The 17411-nt window shown below is 44.9% G+C and overlaps 1 protein-coding gene across 1 annotated transcript; it reads right to left on the minus strand.

Moving 5' to 3' along the window:
• Window positions 1-3751: 3751 nt before the first annotated feature.
• LOC8039810 (probable ATP-dependent RNA helicase DDX53) lies at window positions 3752-17391 on the minus strand. The gene is made up of 9 exons (XM_040206584.3): window positions 17059-17391; window positions 16689-16834; window positions 14687-14880; window positions 9831-10016; window positions 8613-8723; window positions 7672-7753; window positions 6072-6178; window positions 5457-5512; window positions 3752-3874 (listed from the first exon to the last, which is right to left on the minus strand). Exons 2-9 carry the CDS (start codon window positions 16811-16813, stop codon window positions 3752-3754), a joined length of 984 nt encoding a protein of 327 aa, XP_040062518.3. The 5' UTR covers window positions 16814-16834; window positions 17059-17391.
• Between the last annotated feature and the right edge of the window lie 20 nt (window positions 17392-17411).

The raw sequence follows: 17411 nt of genomic DNA on the forward strand, positions 1-17411 counted from the left end.
CCTGTTTTTTGTTTGGTCACCACCCGTGACAATATCAACTTGTGATTAATAAAATTTAAACAAAGTAATATTTTTTTAAGCGAGAAATTATTTTTTTGAAGTTGAGCTCCAGCGACATTGCGCAGAGTGGTTCCATGCGGCGGCTTCTCCACACAGCACGACGACAATGGACCTTATCTGAGCCCAGGCACATGTCCTGGTGCTCTAAATGGGGCATGCAGCTTAGTTTGCGCAGCAATAAGTTGTCACAAAGTAGGGAGCAAGAAAATACAGTTCTTTATTCCTATTTTTTCCAGGCAGTGGCTTGCACCTGGTGAGTGTTACGTTATAAAGCTGGGAGCTCTCCGTGCCATCTGTGAAGTTTTTTAACCAGAGTTTGTAGGTTACTGTTTTAACCGTTTTCGAACTGGACGGGAACGTAACTACAGCGTTACTACGTATACAAGCTCTATTTGCAGAAAAGTACATCTTGTGGCCTAAAATAGAGGGCGTGGGCGAAACAAGACGAATAGTTCATTTACAAGCACATAGATGGCCCTAGCCGATAGCTAGCAACAGAGTATGCACCACGGCTCAGATAAGGTCCATTCCGTCGTGCTGTGTGGAGAAGCTGCCGCATGGAACCACTCCGCGCAGTGTCGCTGGGGCTCAACTTCAAAAATTATTTTCTCGCTTAAAAAAAATATTACTTTGTTTAAACTTTATAAAGCACAATTTTGTATGGCGCTTTATCGCGTGAGCGGTCCTGCATATTTTTAGCTAGACCGCCTCACTGCGAAATTTGCGGTTTATTTTAAACCAAAATGCCGTTTTACGCAACTTTAAGCTTTAATATTACGAAAACCTTTTTGTTAACGGTAGCAAGCTATTTTATACAAAACATATATCTACAATAGAAGCAGAAAACACTCCTAGTACGGGTATACAGACTCCCAAATTTAAACAAAAAAATCCCGAAAACTCCACAAATTCACTATTTTGTCTTCAATTAAAAACAAACAAAAAAACAACTATATTATTAAAAATTGGCCTCATATCAAGCAATAATGCAAGTAGAATCGGACCGAAAAAATTGTGCGTTAATAACTAGAGATCTCTACTTTTGGCAATTTTTTTACTTGTGCCTAGTTTCGCGCCTTTTCGGGAATTTCAAGCAGCACTAGCGCGGCCAAAATATTTTTGTTTACGAAAATATTTAGGCAAGTGACTATTCAACACAAAGAACCCCTGTGATTTTTTTCAAAAGAATCGGCGATGGTCGAGCGTCACGCCTGGGACGTTTGGCATGAACAGCGAGATTGTTTTAAGACAATACCCAATCCAATTTTCACCTCAAGACTGCAAGTCTGTTAAAAAAAACGGAGTCGTAACCGAACCAGGAGAACCAGCACGGAGGAACTCGTCGCTCAGGCTGTGCCGCGCCCACAGCAACCCAATTCCAATCGACCCATTTCCGGTGCTCGGTGGTCACGAAAATTACGCACTCGTCCACTTTATTATTTTCTATTGTGTGGATGTGCCACGGACGATTGGCTACTTCTCGAGCACTCCCGAATTTTGGGTCGCCGTCAAGCAAAAACGAGATAAATAGATTGGGGAAAGCCCCGAGCAACCATTTCTCAACTACTGTAAAGTTCCGAAAGAACGCCCACCCCAAAGAAAGAGATAAATGGCGAAAAACATGGAGTGGGCTATCTTTGGGGATGTCACAGCAAAACTTTATCAAAAATTAATGATAAGCACACTGGCAACGGCTACAAACCACGTGTTGCGGGAATTGATACCGCAGGTTGCGGACACCGCAAATTCGCTTTTTATGTGATGCGATAAACACGCAAGAATTTGCTGCAAAGTCGTGTCACGGGAAAGGATACCACAGGTTGCGGACGCAGCAGATTCGCGTTTCACGATGTGAAGGACCCGCGGATGACCGCTGAGAAGTCACATCTTACGGGAACGAATACCGCAAATTGTGGAAACAGCAGATTAAAGTTTTATGATGCAATAAACTTGAAGGAATCCGCTACAAACTTGCCTGTCACGGTAACCGATATCGCAAGCGCAGATCGTATGATATGGGAACAAATACCACAGATTGCAAATGCAGCAGAATCATATTTCACGATGCAATATACACGCGGGACCAACCCGCATGGAATCGAGATCGCAGGTGCAGATTGCGCACAAAAACGCGGGATTTACTACAAACTTTATGTCACGGGAACAGATAACGCAGATTGCAGACGAAGCAGATTTGGATTTCACGGTGCAACATACACGTGGGAACAAGTTTCGTGTTACGAAGCCGCTATTGTGCGTGCAGATTGCGGACAAAAATGGGGGAACTTGTTCTGAACTCGCTTGTCATTCGTGCTGGTACAGCAAATTGTGCGGTTAATGCGATTCCCGTCAAACTTCACGCAGGTGCGCAATGTTTCGGAATTTTATGTTGCAGATATTTAGCCAGAAAAACAGGATGGGCAATCTCTCGTGGTTGGGCGGTTTTTCAGGACTTTACGGTATGGCTGTTAACGAGACAAGAACGGCAGAAGTTTCTTTTGAAGGCTCAGCCTCCAGCATGCGCCTGTTGCCATGCTTCGAATGTGCATGCGCGCTCAAGGCTCGTGAAAACGCCGTAAACCATTCTTTACTTTTAGCTTGGTTTGCTATTTATTTTTGTAACACCAAAAGGTTGCCCCCTTTTAGTAATCATAGTGTTTGGATCAATGATGACCTCGGCATAAATGCAGCTAGAAAGCTATGATGGGATATAAGCAGTGTTGGGTGAAGAGGTTATCTACTTGAAGTAAAGTACTATAAATGCAATAAAGTAAAACGTTTTAGCACAGTTTTTCGTGATGGCCATTCCTTACTCTGGTGCAATGCCCTTCTTCATTTTTTTTTTTTTAATGGTATGCATTGTCCCTGGCATAATCGGGGGTGCAGCAGTTATTTTCGGAAATGGTGCTGAAAATTGGATAAAGTCGGGTGGCCACAAAGTAGTTGTTTAACTTTCAATCAGAAACTATTCAACACAATCAACTTACAAAGCTCCTACTTGTTGACAAAGCATCATTTTGTGATACAAATTTACCAGGACCAAATTTGAAGAGTGTACTTTAAATTGGCAGCGTTACTTTCCTTGGAAAGTAGCAGGCAAAATGTGTCCGCTCAAGTTTCTGGTGAGAGTAGAATATCCCTCCCTGTATTTCTTCGGAGTTGAAAAAGCATCAATTTGTGAAACAAATTTAACAAAACCAACTTTGGAGAATGTACTTTGAAGTCAGGAATGTACTTTCCTCGGAAAGAACAAAAAAAAGAAAAAAACTGAGTAAAATACAAGTACATGCTTAGAGAATGTACTTCAAGTAAAGTACAAGCTTTCTAAGCCTACTTGAAGTATTACTTTAAGTACAATGTAGTTAAAGTACTTAGCATGCTGTTTAGAGTACTTCCCAACATTGGATATGAGCAGACACTGCTGACTGGTAAATACAGTCATCTTTGCTTCATTGTCCCTTGCCACGATAATAAGTGTGGCAGGAAAACAATCTAAGAATTGTGTTTTTTTCAACTTTTCTTGGTTGTACACTGAAAGTTAGCCCACTCCTTATTTTCGCCTGATTTCAGGTGGGCCATATGTCGGGATATTACGGTATAGCGGTTTTTGTGCGGAAAAAAAAAAGCCCACTTTCGAGCCGCAAAGCATTTCTCTCCGCCGTCGAGTTCTGCTCACAAGGGCAGCGGAGACTCACACTGGCTGGCTATCGATGTGGATCATGGCGGGAAGCAGGAAGGCCAGGGTCTTGCCCGTGCCTGTCTGGGCGATCCCAATGAGGTCATGCCCTTGCAAGAGCAGGGGCCACGCTTGGCTCTGCAAAGGAGGACACGGCGTTGGCAGTCGGCACAAGAGCCTATTCTCCCAGCCAAAGAAGAATGATTGCGTCGCACGCGGGTTTAGCCGTCGGGATGTCTGTTGGCCGCCTGGGAGTCTTGTGCCTCCGCTGCAGACGAGAAATTTTGCCGGTGCAGTACCGCTGCTAGCCCAAGGTGTTTAACGTGCATCATGCAGTTGCGATACACAACCGTACAATGATACTATGCTCGTCCAGATTGGAATGGGCAGGGGGTGGGGATTTATTTATTTATTTATCTATTTATTCAAAATACCCCAAGGGCCCTCCGAGGAAGGTATTGCCGTATTTTGCGGGCTATAGTTCGCAACCGGTGCATAGTCCATGGGGGCAAATTTGGGGTCAAAATAAGAGTTTTTGCTTAGATAGTCTGCACCCAATGCATAGTCTGCATTTGGTGCATAGTCCGCGTTTAGTGCCTAGTCTGAACGTAAAAACTATAATACACAGCACAACTTGACAAATGCCGGCTGTATTAGCTCACATCGAAACTTGTATCATATACATAAACTAACCTTAATATACACTGTTATTCATAAAATCCTTCACATCTTGTCACAAGTCTGTCGTTTGTTTATTATGTGGCACATTAGAAAGTCTTGTATATTATTTTCATGTGTACCCTCGCACTCCTGTAACAGCCCCAAAGGGCTGACAGTGACAATAAACAAATAAATAGAAAAAACAGTGAACTATCTAGAAAAAATAAATAAATCCTTGTATAGTCCGCATTGAGTAAAAAATCAATTTTTAAACATGTATAGTCCACGGACTATATAGGTAGCCCCGAAAATATGGTACATGGGAGAGAGGGAGTACATAAAATACAAAATAGACTAAATAACAAAAATGTAGTTATGACAGCAAAACAATATAAAAAAACAAGCTAAAATGATGAACGAAGTAAATATAATTAAATGCAGACAATAGAAAAGATCAATAGCTGGTGACAGGTTAAAAAATAACACTTTCCTGCACGTGGAGTCAAAGCCTGACAAAGGCAACAAAAAGTGCAGCTTGTATTGAATCCTTAGCCAGTCGCCGACCATAGATGATATTATCATTGCATGTGCGTTTGTAAAATCTTAATTTATTGCAGCCAGGAAAAAGTAAAGGGACAATGCTGGCGCAATCAGGCGTAGCGAGAACAGCTGCTTCAGTTTTGTCAGTCTTGCTCCCTTGCGAGGCCTGTAGCGTAAAAAGCAGCCCAAACTCAGGATGACAGTGTAACCAGTCAGGCAGAGCCAAGATGAGTTTCTTGAAAATTTTAAACCTTTTCTTTAGCGCAGCTTTTCTGTGTTTACTGTTTTGTCGGATTATTGGGAAACTTCTCGAGTTTTCGCTTGCACTGACCAGAAATTCTTGAATTCGTTCAACTCTGTATGTACAGTCAAATCTCGACAAACAGAATAATAAAGTTGTACCAAGTTGCAAATTTTGTTGCATCGGCACGTCTTGTAACGGAGCTCATATACAAAACGAGCAGGCTTGCCATGAATACGAGCTCTGACCATTATGCATCGGGGAAACAGAAAGCCTCACCTGGATGGGAGAAGGTTTCTCAAACTTGTTTTTGTAGATTTCATTCATAATTTCAGCTGCAGGAAAAAGAAAATATGAAAGCATAAACAAACTGTACAGCACACAACGCACTCAACAAAGATTTGAACTCAAACAAGTAGAAAGGAAAGCTTGTCACTAAGAAAGCATGTCACTTTTATGTCATGGACTTCAGAAATACAACAGAGGTCAATGCGATAAATCGTAGAGTACTGTTTCTATACTGTGACGGTCAGTATCAGCACAGCTTCACACCAATTAGACCAGATGTTTATGTTTCACGACACGCCGAAATACGCCGAAAAGGTGCCACAGTACGAGAGGTTGATCTTACGTCTTGTACAATCTGTATGTCTGCCCACTGTAGCTTTTCGAAATAGCCCACAATTTTTGCCAATACAAGAGCAGTATGGCTTTTTTGTTTCAGCGACAGTTGTATATGCTTAAACAAGCAGAACCACTTTTACGACTATAGGAACAATCGGACTTGCACTTTAATTGAAATTTGCCCATTAAAGATAGCCTTCAATTGAGCGAAGGTGACAACAGATGTACTAACACGTGATGCAAACTTCTTCACTCTCGAAAGGAACTCACGGTAGTGTGCAAAGGCTTGCTCAAACGTGGCCACGGGGTTGGTGGGGACCGGCGCGCTGCCCTCCTTCTCGTCTAGTCGGTTCACGACAATGTTGTTGTTCTTCAGCCTGCATGTGAAACAAACATGCACACGGCGAGTTCACTCTAATAACTGTTCAAAGTACTACACTTCAATGATTTATCGCCCACCAGAAGGCTGCTGCAGGAACGGCAGAAACCGGACTAGCAGTTCTACGGACACATGAGGCGTCAAAGGTGCAGGAAGCGGGATTTCATCTATGTATGGTTCGTGAATATGGTAAACTCTCAATAATTCAACCTCCAGGAAGCCACGAATTTTGTTTGAACTATCATAAATTAATCTAAATATGATGCCAGATAAAATTATGATTTGCCATGTGAATGGCTACACATGCAAAGCAGATATTAGATGATTTCCACTACATAGGCCTACTAATCGTAAGCAGGTATGCCACACAAGAAACATTTGTGAGATGTAGTACACAAGTTTATTCATTCCTTAAAAATGTTGTTAATCGTGAACTGCTAGACAGCACATGACAATTCGAAACGAAATTAAGTTTGTTCATCAGGCCAAGAAGTTGTCTAATGTGAACTATTAAGCAGGACACACACGAGCAATGAAAACTGGCACAGCGCGGCAGTTTTCATGGCCACTTGCACGGATGCTGTGACGGGGACCCATGACATGCTGCCACGTCATGGCGTCCGCGCAAGCTGCTATGGAAATTTCCGCGTGGTGCCTGTTTTCGTGGCTCACGATGCTCTACTCGAGCCCCGTTGGGTGTGCCTCTCATCGAGCACCGCTGCACTGAGGAGAAGCAACGTCCGCAGAAGCAAGGTCCGTGAGTGTTGCTTCTCTGCAGTGCACCGGTGCACGAAAAGAAACGCACTCAACAAGGCCGCGAGAACAAAAATAATGAATTACACAAAGATACACGGTTCAAATTAAGCGGCTTACGGACACATTAAAGACATAACAGGACAACCAAAATTTTTATATTTGTTTGAATCAACCAGAAGTAAGAAGTGCCCGAGTTTTAATTATCGCAAGCCTACCTGTAACTCAATCTGCACGCCTCACATTGAGTTCCGCCACAACTGCCTTACGGATGCTCCTCCGTTCAACATAACGATCGCTTTATTTTTCTTTCCTCCTCCGCCTCCTTCAGACGAATCTTTTGTTGCGTTTTTATCTAGAGACAAAGCACACACACGGTAAATTTGCATATTTTAGGATACAGTGCGGCGTGCAGATCAAGTAAGAGCCCTGACAAGGAAGGAATCGGAAGACCCCTTTGTGCACATTTAAAAAATAACCGGGAACTTCCACCAACCAATGCAATTACAGGGTGACATTGCAGCGGTTAATCTAATATTATCCATCGGTGTTTCGTTCGTCTACCTCACTTTAGTTCCAGCCTTTCATGGCCGCGGTCGTAATAGACGGGCCATCGATTAAAGTTTGCAAAACATTGCACCAAACAAACCTGCCTCTTCACGTGTGCCCAAAAGAAAACCCGAGCGAAGAGCAAACGGAAGCAATTTTTATTGTTGCAGTGGCACGAGGAGAGCGTACCTGAACGCAGCCACCTGCTCCGGACTCATGGCGGCAACTTCGGGATCCTCTATGTAGAAGTTCTTGATGATCGGTGGGAGAGCTGCAAGAAACCCAGAGGCAGTTAGTTTGAGTTTATACGTAACGCTGCGGAAAGCACAGGTCAACATTTCCCATCCATTTGGACTTGGAAGAAAGCGCCAGCTCAGACGCAGCATTGAGGCGATGGAGTACATTCCCCCGTTTTGAGCCTCGATAATAAAAGACTAAAAGAGTTGAAATACAGGGCAACAAAAGGGACAACTGCCGCTTACCGTATTTCCTCGCATAATGAACACACTTTTTCCCCCAAAAAATTGACACATATTTGGAGGGTGCGTTCATTATACGGGGTAAAATTTTTGCATTTATACACTTGGTCCAAATGTCATATTAGGTGCCAATATGACATGGCAAGGTACTGTGGCATGTATCCACTGATGGAGGCGCACCCACGGCTGGTGGGGGAGCACCAAAGTAACCATGCTTTATAAATTGCGAAACTTTTTAGGGCACTTCTGGCGTGCCTTTTGCCGAAGGAAAAGCGCCCTACGAAGCTCACTCAGCACACGGCACCTATCACTTTCACGATTTCACTGTCCAAAAGCGGACCACAGACGACAGCCTGTTTGTTGATATCAATGCATCCGATAGGGGAAACAAGGCGTAGCAGTCAGTTCGAAGGAACCGTGGCGAAAAACGTTGCAAGATACGAAGAGGGCAAAGAACCGACAACACTGAGCACCATCTATCAACAGTCAGCGGACAGCACTCGGTTTTGTCCGTTTTCAACTCGTCCTCCGCACCTTTTTGCACCGCTTTCCGCAACGAATTTATACTAGCAAGCTCAACTTTTCACTCTATTAATTAGAGGGACCAATGTTTTAAAGGGGCCACAGTACTAGGAAACCGGAGGCACGCACAGTTCCATTTCCTCTCGCGCTCTTGGTCGCTGTCCGCAATCAGCTTGGCCCAGTCGATGAACGGCATCGGCTGCTCCTCGCCGGGCTCTCCGTCCCTCTTGCAGAAACGGGCTGCAAGAACCGTCGGAAAGCGAGTGCTGCCATAACAATGTGACCGCCGTCGCCAACAACTTAAGAAACACGGGGCATGGCGAGTTCCGAGCACATCGCTCTCGCTCTGCAACTGACGAGATTGCAGCATTAGCTGATAAGAGCTCAAAAAGCAAATCATAAAGCAGGAGGCGTGAACGTGACAGGCCACACCCTCCGTTTATTAAGCGGTCATCGACCACAGAACAGGCAATCGGCGTATGGGAGCTGCTCCATTCCATCTCCTCCGGACATCTTTGCCCAAATTACCCTCATTTCCTTAGTTATCCCATCGTGCACTACTCCAGTCTAGCGCAGGTTCCTTGGAATGCAGACTGTTATCTGAATGGTCAAGTTAAAGGTGTCTTGGCACGACGGACGCTAGCCTAGCATGACGCACATTCTTTGTTACCAACGGCCCAACATGTTGCAACGGAAGCGGGGGTGTCGAGTTGCCCCCGCATTCATTATTACGTACATCTCGAATGGATCCAAAACTAGCCAAGTAGACTATAGACTCAAATGCATCAAGCGATGCTCTTTACGTTTCACGAGCGAATAAATACGACCGACTGATTGATTGTCGCGTGCTCGCTTACTCTGTACTTTGAGTGCCCGCAAGTAAACATCGTTGCCTCTCGAAGTACATCTTCCTCTGCACTAGTTCGAACCGGAACATCCTCCTCCGCCACACTTTCGTCCCATTGCAACGTCTCCGAACGGCTACTTATCGACTTTTAGACTTTGGTACACAGCAATACACGATATATTCATATTCCTTATCTTGGCTCTTTATGAGAGCCGGGCAGTCACAGGAGGCCAATGGCCCATACCAGAAGGTTTATGACACCTTGCTCTAAAGGTAAGCTGCAAGAGTACAAAGCACAACACAAAACATACACGCATGTAAGCGAATATGGAAGAGAAAGATGAAACACATCACCCCTGAAGCTCGGTTTTCTCCACGCACAAGTCTCTGTACCTTTTGCTTACAACACCCTACGTCGTGACGGACGCACCGAAAAAACATTCTAAACGGGAGGCAGCACTCGTGCGGGCGAAAGAGAAAAAGAGCTACGAGAACGTTACATCCAATGCCCGGTGGGTAGATGAGCTCCTCGATCAGCATCTGTGCCTTGTGCCGGATTTCCGAAGGGCCCGTCAGGCGGATCTTGGCCTCGTCCGAACGCCCGGAGTCGTCTTCGTCGTCCCTCAGGATGTGGATCCGAGCGCCGCTCGAGTCCTGCAGCTCCCGGATCTTGGAGCCACCCTTGCCTGAGAGAGTCCCTTCATCCGTCAGCCTGAAGTTGTTCTCACAGTGTGCTATGCTTCCGAAGAATGAACCCAACACTTTTGCCGAAGCTGCAGGGCAAGTCAATGAAATTGAAAGACTCTTAAAGGTAGTCATGTATCTTTGGAGTCGAAAAATCCCTAAAAGCACAGTTTTGGGGGAAAATGACAATTTCGAAATCTACAGCTATATTTTTTTCTGCCAAGTTACTTAATTGTAAAATTAATATTTGGGTCAAAGTATAACTTTATAACATCTATGTGGACTGAAATAGCACTGGGGCCGATGTCAGGACATCACTTTCTCAAAACACAAATTTTAAAGTATTTACAAATCTTTCTTTTTTTCTTTCTTAGGAACATGCAGTTAAATGTGCAAAGCATACAATGTTAGAAGCTGATTTTTCAATATAAATGTAGGAAAATATTTAACTGAACCACTCTTTTATTGCTTGGTAGCCACACAGTGAGCACTGAGCCTCAATCCGTTGTAAAGTCGCAAATGGTTCAATCTAACCGCTCATTCACACTGGAAGCGGATCTCTGTTCGCAAAGCGGTTGCGAACACGGTTGTATAAAGATCTAGTACAATGTCACGCGCACTTGATGACATTGAGTGCGCGTGCAATTGTACTAAATCTTTATACAACCGCGTTCGCAACCGCTTTGCGAACGCGGATCCGCTTCCAGTGTGAATGAGCGGTAAAAGGTGTGTCCAACATAGTATTCTTCATAATTTGTAGTGCCTGACCATAAGTTAAAGCATTCTTTTTTAAAAATGGTTTTCCACTATTGTTTCTAGAAACAAATGCTGGTTAATTATAATTATCCTGAGAACTTCCCTACTAATTAAAAAAAAAATATATATATATATATATTTGCAATTAGCACAAACATCTGAACAAGCCAGTGCTGTTTCATTGGGCTTGGCCAAAAAATAAGGAAGTTCCAAGACCAGTATTTCCTTAAAGGAGTCCCCCTAATGTTGCTCTCACGTCCATTATGGATTATGTTCTCTGTATTTTGAAACAAAGGCGGCTTCCCTCTGTTTGCTGAGTGCAAATTGAGAGGAAGAGTTAACACCTTCAGCCCTGCTAGAAAATATTGTGCACATCAGCCTTTAGGACAAAAAGTGTTGCGACTAAACGTTTGACTAATTCGTGAAGTCGTGCTTCCATAAGTAACCCTGCAGTCTGGATACGTCGAATCACCAGGACTGACGATTCCTTTCTTCCTGCACCAAAAATAACGACAAAAAAGTACAGAATGTGGCTTTTCAACTTTCAACAAAGGGAAGTGCTTAGAAACTCCACGCCAACTTTAATAAGATTGCAAATATCCCGCTTTAATTACCTTCATGCATGGATACAATAGTTTTTTTTCGCATTCCCTTTCAAGTAACACTAAAGACAACCTAAATTTGTTTTTTTTTCAAGCAAATCTTTTTTTTTTTTTTTTTTTTTCAAGTGCCATTTTTTGCAAAAACGTTAGCAGAAACGTACAAAACCAGAACTCAACTTAAAGGGACACTCAAGCGGTTTTTGGAGAAGCTACTTTTTGCTGCGATGGTGTTAAGGAAGTGTCAGTGAATGAGTATCTTCAGTTTTAGAAGGCAGAAACGCCTATTAATCACGCAGGAATAAAATACGTGCGGACTCTTTTCTGTACTTGCGAGGACCAATGAAATTATCGTATGTTTGAAAATTTTGGCGGTCTTCTTAAAGTTTCGCTAAAAAAACAATTTTCAGTTCACTTAAATATGTTGTGCATGATCATTTCAGAAGACGTAAAATATTTCTAGTTTAGAATACGCGATAGCGCAATTATCGTTTCACAAACAACGGACTACGTTTTCTCCTTGCCTTCCTCCGCGCGGGGTGAATTTCCCGTTCCCCAGGGATGCGCCGAAGCGCACGTATCTCCGCGCGTTGCAGGCCGTTCGTGCCGGTCGCGGGCCGGCCGGCCCCTTCTATCCGCAAACGTGGCGTCGGTGGTGATCGTCGGAATGGACGGCCTGGTGAAAGCTCATCGTTCCGCGTAAAAGCGGTATCCTTGACTGTGAATGTTCGTCGTGTTTCGCTATGATAACCCAGCACGTACTAGAAGGGAAGATCCACCTACTCGTGCGGCGATGTCGTGGCGGCACTCTCAAGATAGCAGAAACGCCCGTGCCGTCGTGTTTGTTTACTTCGACTACAGTGGTGCTTTCTAAGCATTTGTGTCCTCGAACATCGCCCGGATTTCTTATTTGGCGCATTTCATGCGTGTGCTCAAGTTCAAGGTATTACTGGCGCGTACCGTATAAAGGATACGAATTTTCACGCGTTTTCATCACCGGAGAAAAGTGATTAGTGTTAGCAATCCTGAACGCTCGCAACGTCTATCTGATCACGATGCTATATCGCTGCTAAGATTACATTGTCTTTTATAATCGTAGAAAAGGCGTGTGGCGATATTTGTACTATTGCAATGTCGTGTATTAGAGTCGTGATCGTCCAAGACGGCGCTGCATTTTTTAATTTTATTTTTTTCATTCGCTGTACTTTGCAAGCCTATCAAGAAAAAATAATAAAGCTTTAGACTAGAAAACTGTCTGTCTATATTCTGTTACGGCATTGAGTAGCAGTGCGTCTCCTTTTTTAGAGGGGCCGCTGACACTGCTGACGGCGGCGTACAGAAGCGGTCGCCGTGCTGACGACCCGCTGCGCTTGTTGTAGTGGTTACAGGTGTGTGTACGCGCGGCGCAGTGCGGTCGTTCCGGTCGCTCCGGTTGCAACGGACGCAGTGGTAGGTACGCGCTCGTTGCACATGTCTGAACCAGCCTTCCCCCCGTTCTCCCGAGGCGAAAGTCAACGTGGCGACATCGTTTGACATCACGTACCAGAGGTAGCGCTGCGATGTCAAACGTTGGTTTGGTTACGACTTGCCCCAACCGCAAATCGAAGAACGCCCGAAAAGGTCTGCGTTTCGTCGTCCTCGGAACCCGAACATGACTCCGAAGCGCTGCTATCGTCCACATCGCACGTCGGAGTGGCGTCATAGGAAATCATCCCCGGGTCGGCTGTCCGCCGAAGAACTTCAACCTCTAACGGCGTCAGGTCCTCGAGCGTAGAGAACTCCGCCATGATCGAAGCTCGAATGACAAAGAGGTTCGGCCGATGCGGCTACCTCGGGATCACTGCGCGACGGAACGTCGTCCAACGCCATTGGCCCGAGATCTTTTTGATAAGCGTGCGACGACCAATGAGAGTGGTTTCGTTTTCGGATGGATCCTAGGTTTGGCGGCCTTCAATTACATTTTTATTAAAGAAATAATCACCGTATGACTATACTTTTTGGTTTTTAGGGATACTTAGGGCGTCTAAATTCAGCTGTCATCATCAAAACACGAACTCAAAAACCACTTGAGTGCCCCTTTAAGAACTTGGCAGTGGAAAGATGCAACACATATGGTGCCAAAACGAAAGGACCGTTAACTTGTTTGCGAGGCAAGGAATTTTGTCTACCTCTATTACATGTTTCAACCAGAAGATCATACTACGAATATACATCAGTGTTTCGTTGAAGCACACCAAACATGAGACACTGGGACACGGTGGCAGAACAAGATGTAGGAGCAGCATACTACTGCAAGAACCTTAGTCTCTGGTTCCACAGTCCTGGATAGCTCCGGCCGTGCAACTTTGGAAACAAAGTCCCACGTCTTTTTTCTCGCACAGTGCATCCGGGGATGGGCTGCCACCATCGAGGTTTGGCGAACTCTCCCAAAACGGTACGCCCCGTACTTTCTCGACGGCGAGAAAGACCTGTGCTTCAAAACATGCATGCTTTGGAAATTCCTCACGAAATGTCCAAAGTATAACTATATAATGTTCACCAAGTCCACCCCTCCCTCCCTGAAAACCTTTCAGAGTATGCTTAATGTTGACGCAAGACATCTAACAGCGCAGGAAGAGAGCATGGAGAACCTAAACCCCCTCGATCAAATTCACGCTCGGCGTTTCTTGCAAATATGGCTGACCATTGTCAGCCATATTTGCAAGACACTTGCCACGAGCAAGTGCTCCACCATTTACTTCTGAGGCGCGTTCGACGCCACTCGCAAATGCAAACACATCGAGGGGCTTCAGGCATAACCGAGCTGTAGCAGTTCAAACTATCTACGAGACTATACCCGTTTTCACCTGAAGAACCGCAGTAAAACAAGTCCGGCTCCTCGCGGAGCATTACCAATTTACCTCTTTACGTAGATAATTAGGATATATGGTAGGTAAATTTTAGATTAAATATATGCTATCTTATCAAGACGCACACGTTCCAACCGTCAAAACCACCGCTTATTCCTCCGATAAGCAAATCTCGTAAGAACTACTTCGCGCAGCGTATGAACAATGCGCAAAACTTACTTTTTTCTTGAGGTGAAAACGGGTATAGTGTCCAATGAGATGCATAGAATGTGCTACGAATGAGCTGGGCACATGACGCGCATGTGTGTGGCGTCGCACGACTTTTTTGACGTCGTGATGTCACATACAGTCAAGCGAGGTTACGTCACGCCGAACCCACGTGTCAATCGAGCATCGCATATCGCGTTTCTCACGAAGCCTGGCGCTTAAACACATTCAGCAGCGAGCGAAGACTCTCCAACAACTCACCGATGATCTTGCCAACGTCCTTGGCAGGCACCACCATAACGTCAGAGTCATCGCCGCCACCACCGCCGCCACCGCCGGATGACTGCCTTGACCTTCCCCGCCCAATCCCCGCACTGTCCCTCCAGTTGCTGCTTTGGTCAGAGCGCCTGGGCTGGTTGTCCCAGCCGGGCCTCGACCTTCCCCGGCCAAAAGTCCTACAATCCGCGACGAGACAAAACAACCGTTCTCAGAATTGCTCTGCACCGAAAGCATGTGGTTTTTTAAAAAGCAAGAAGTCGGTGGATGCGCATGGTTCACGGAACCTCGAGAAACGAGGCTAGGTCTTGCGGGTTCTGTTGACCTAAGTTTAGCCCTCCAAAGGTCAATTTTGTTCTCATTGTCGTAGAGCCCAAGGTTTGTGCAAACACTCCTTATTTATCCTCCTCTTGACCACCAGTGCAAAGAGAGGAAGGGAAAGAAACACAATACTCTTAATTTTTATGTACATTTCTTTCTTTTTTTTTAGGAAGACTGCAGTTCTTTGTTGAGAGCCGTGGTGGGAGTCGCATACAATATTGAAGGGACACTTCAACGAAATATACCCATCGTGCTCAGAAAGAGGCTGAATATGATCCACAATATCCGTAAATGACAATAACATGTTTGCATTTTGAGCTTAATGGCTGTATTATTCGTTATAAACGGCCCACTCAGGCAAGCGCTCAGAGAGCAGTCAGCGGAGAGCACGTCACATCTGGCACAATCGTGATGTAGTCTGTCTTGGGACGAGCAAAGCTGCGGCGAGGCTGATGTCGTCAGGACGCCCTAGCCGTTCAAGCCATCGAAGTGGTCAAAGCACGCCAGCGATCGGGCCACCGTAATTAATCGCAAAGTTGCTTTCGTGTGAATTTTGAGCAACGGATTAATCTTCTATAATCCTGTAGAGGGAGAATAGCGATGTCTGGGACACACAAGAGAGTCCGGTTTAGTGGAGAGTTCCTCCCTCCCCTCTTCTCTTGTGCTGGCTGTAGAGCTGTCGGGATGACGTCAGGTTCACAGCATATATAGTTCTAGGCGAGACAGTTATCGTCACTACCTGTCAAGGTTCCTAGAGGGGCATTACAAACGAGGCTTTAGTGACATCCACCAGGTGCACTCTGCTAATTGTTTAATATAAAAATTCCTTTTCGTTTCTTTTTTTTTAACAAGATATTGGTATGTCTGATGTAACACTGCTCCTTTGAACACGTATGGGCCAAAAAATAAGCGCCGAAATTTTGTTGTAGCATCCAAAATATATATAAAAAGGGACACGCACGCGAGAGCGATCTAATTAAATATACAGAAATGGGGGGAAGCAGTTATTTTGAAAAGGGTGGATTTAGCCGTACAATTATAGGTAAAATGAGGTCTATGCACCTGGCTGGTTCCACAGCACTGTTGTAGTCAACATTCGTCGGATCCATATTATTGGCACACTGGATTTCATTTAATGGTGGTACAGCAAATTGTTTTTATTCAGAAGACACATGCAGGATCATGTTTGGCAAGCCTCTTAGCAACAGCATTTGACGACGCTGGACCGAAGCAAGCTGAACCATGCTCTGGCCATCAAAGCACCAAAGACAGACCATGGTTCATAAATTTCTTTCCAAAGAAAACATCACAACCCTTCCCTCAACTTTTAGCACTTCATGTCAAGTTGGTGTCCTTATTGTAATTGACGTATCCTGCTTTTTGGAGCATTTTTGCAAAAGTTCGCCGTAAATTCCTGGAGGGTGCCCGCCACTCCTCGCAGTGAAATACAAGATTGAACCTCCGGTGCAACCTTTAATCGCATTTTTCCTGCTTCAGTTTTTGGTCGCACGTGTTTCTTTGTCTTGTGCCGGTTCTCCCATTCACACAACTACGGTATGTAGACAAAAGGCCGGCAGACGGTGCGGTTCAGCCATTCAGACGGTTTGCGTCGCGTCTGTGTGAACCACAGTATGAACCCGGTCAGAGAAGCAGTGCGCCATCCTACCTTTCGCGGTTCTGTCCTCGTTGGTCCGCATCGTATGAACACTGCACCACCGGAGTGTTGTCCTCTTCTTCGATCCATATATCTTCTTCGTACTGGACAGTGGCAGCCTGTGTCGTCCACGGCATGATGCAAAGGCTGTCAACCACCTACCGAAAGAAAAACTGTTTGGAGACATGTTTGAACAGTCACGCCGGAGAACCCATGACAGCCATTGAAAATAGATTTTTAATAAAATCATTGTGACTTTAACAGGCTGTAAAATCAACAGCTAATGAAGCAAAAGGCGTTAGATGTTTACTTCATCGCCAGTTCAAGTTACCTGATGACGGAACGTATGGATGCTAAGGCGAAAAAACGAACTCATTCATACCCTGTGCTGCCAAAGCGTCCGGGGTCTTTTTTTTGTTGTTGAATGCTCAAAGCAGCACACCCCAATCAATGGTTCGTAGAAAATTACTTCATGTCGACGGTTTCCGCGATAACAAGGCGCACATGTTGCGTTTGACGGCGGCTTTTTAAAGCTTGAAGCCTTATAGAACTAACGATAGAATGAAAGTGACAAAACGGACAAAACTGCGGTGGGCGCCTACGGCAGAACGCAGAACCTGGACAGCAAACTGGTTCGAAAATTAGACAGCAAAACAGCATGCTCTATAGACCGGAAACTAACTAAAAAAAAGTTTCCGTCCAACGGCTACGAAGTCGCCCTACAAATATCTTCGA

Source organism: Ixodes scapularis, unplaced genomic scaffold, assembly GCF_016920785.2.
Source record: "Ixodes scapularis isolate PalLabHiFi unplaced genomic scaffold, ASM1692078v2 PGA_scaffold8__174_contigs__length_109621045, whole genome shotgun sequence".
NCBI classification, from domain to species: Eukaryota; Metazoa; Arthropoda; class Arachnida; order Ixodida; family Ixodidae; genus Ixodes; species Ixodes scapularis.

Bases quoted from the DNA above. Each gene is read 5' to 3' on its own strand.
- LOC8039810 (XM_040206584.3), bottom strand. From the start codon at position 16,813: ATGCCGTGGACGACACAGGCTGCCACTGTCCAGTACGAAGAAGATATA. The intron at 8,724-9,830 runs GTAACGTTCTCG...CGGTTCTTGCAG, and splicing joins CTACCCACCGGGCATTGGAT to CCCGTTTCTGCAAGAGGGAC. The intron at 6,179-7,671 runs GTACGCTCTCCT...TTTCACATGCAG, and splicing joins GAGCAGGTGGCTGCGTTCAG to GCTGAAGAACAACAACATTG.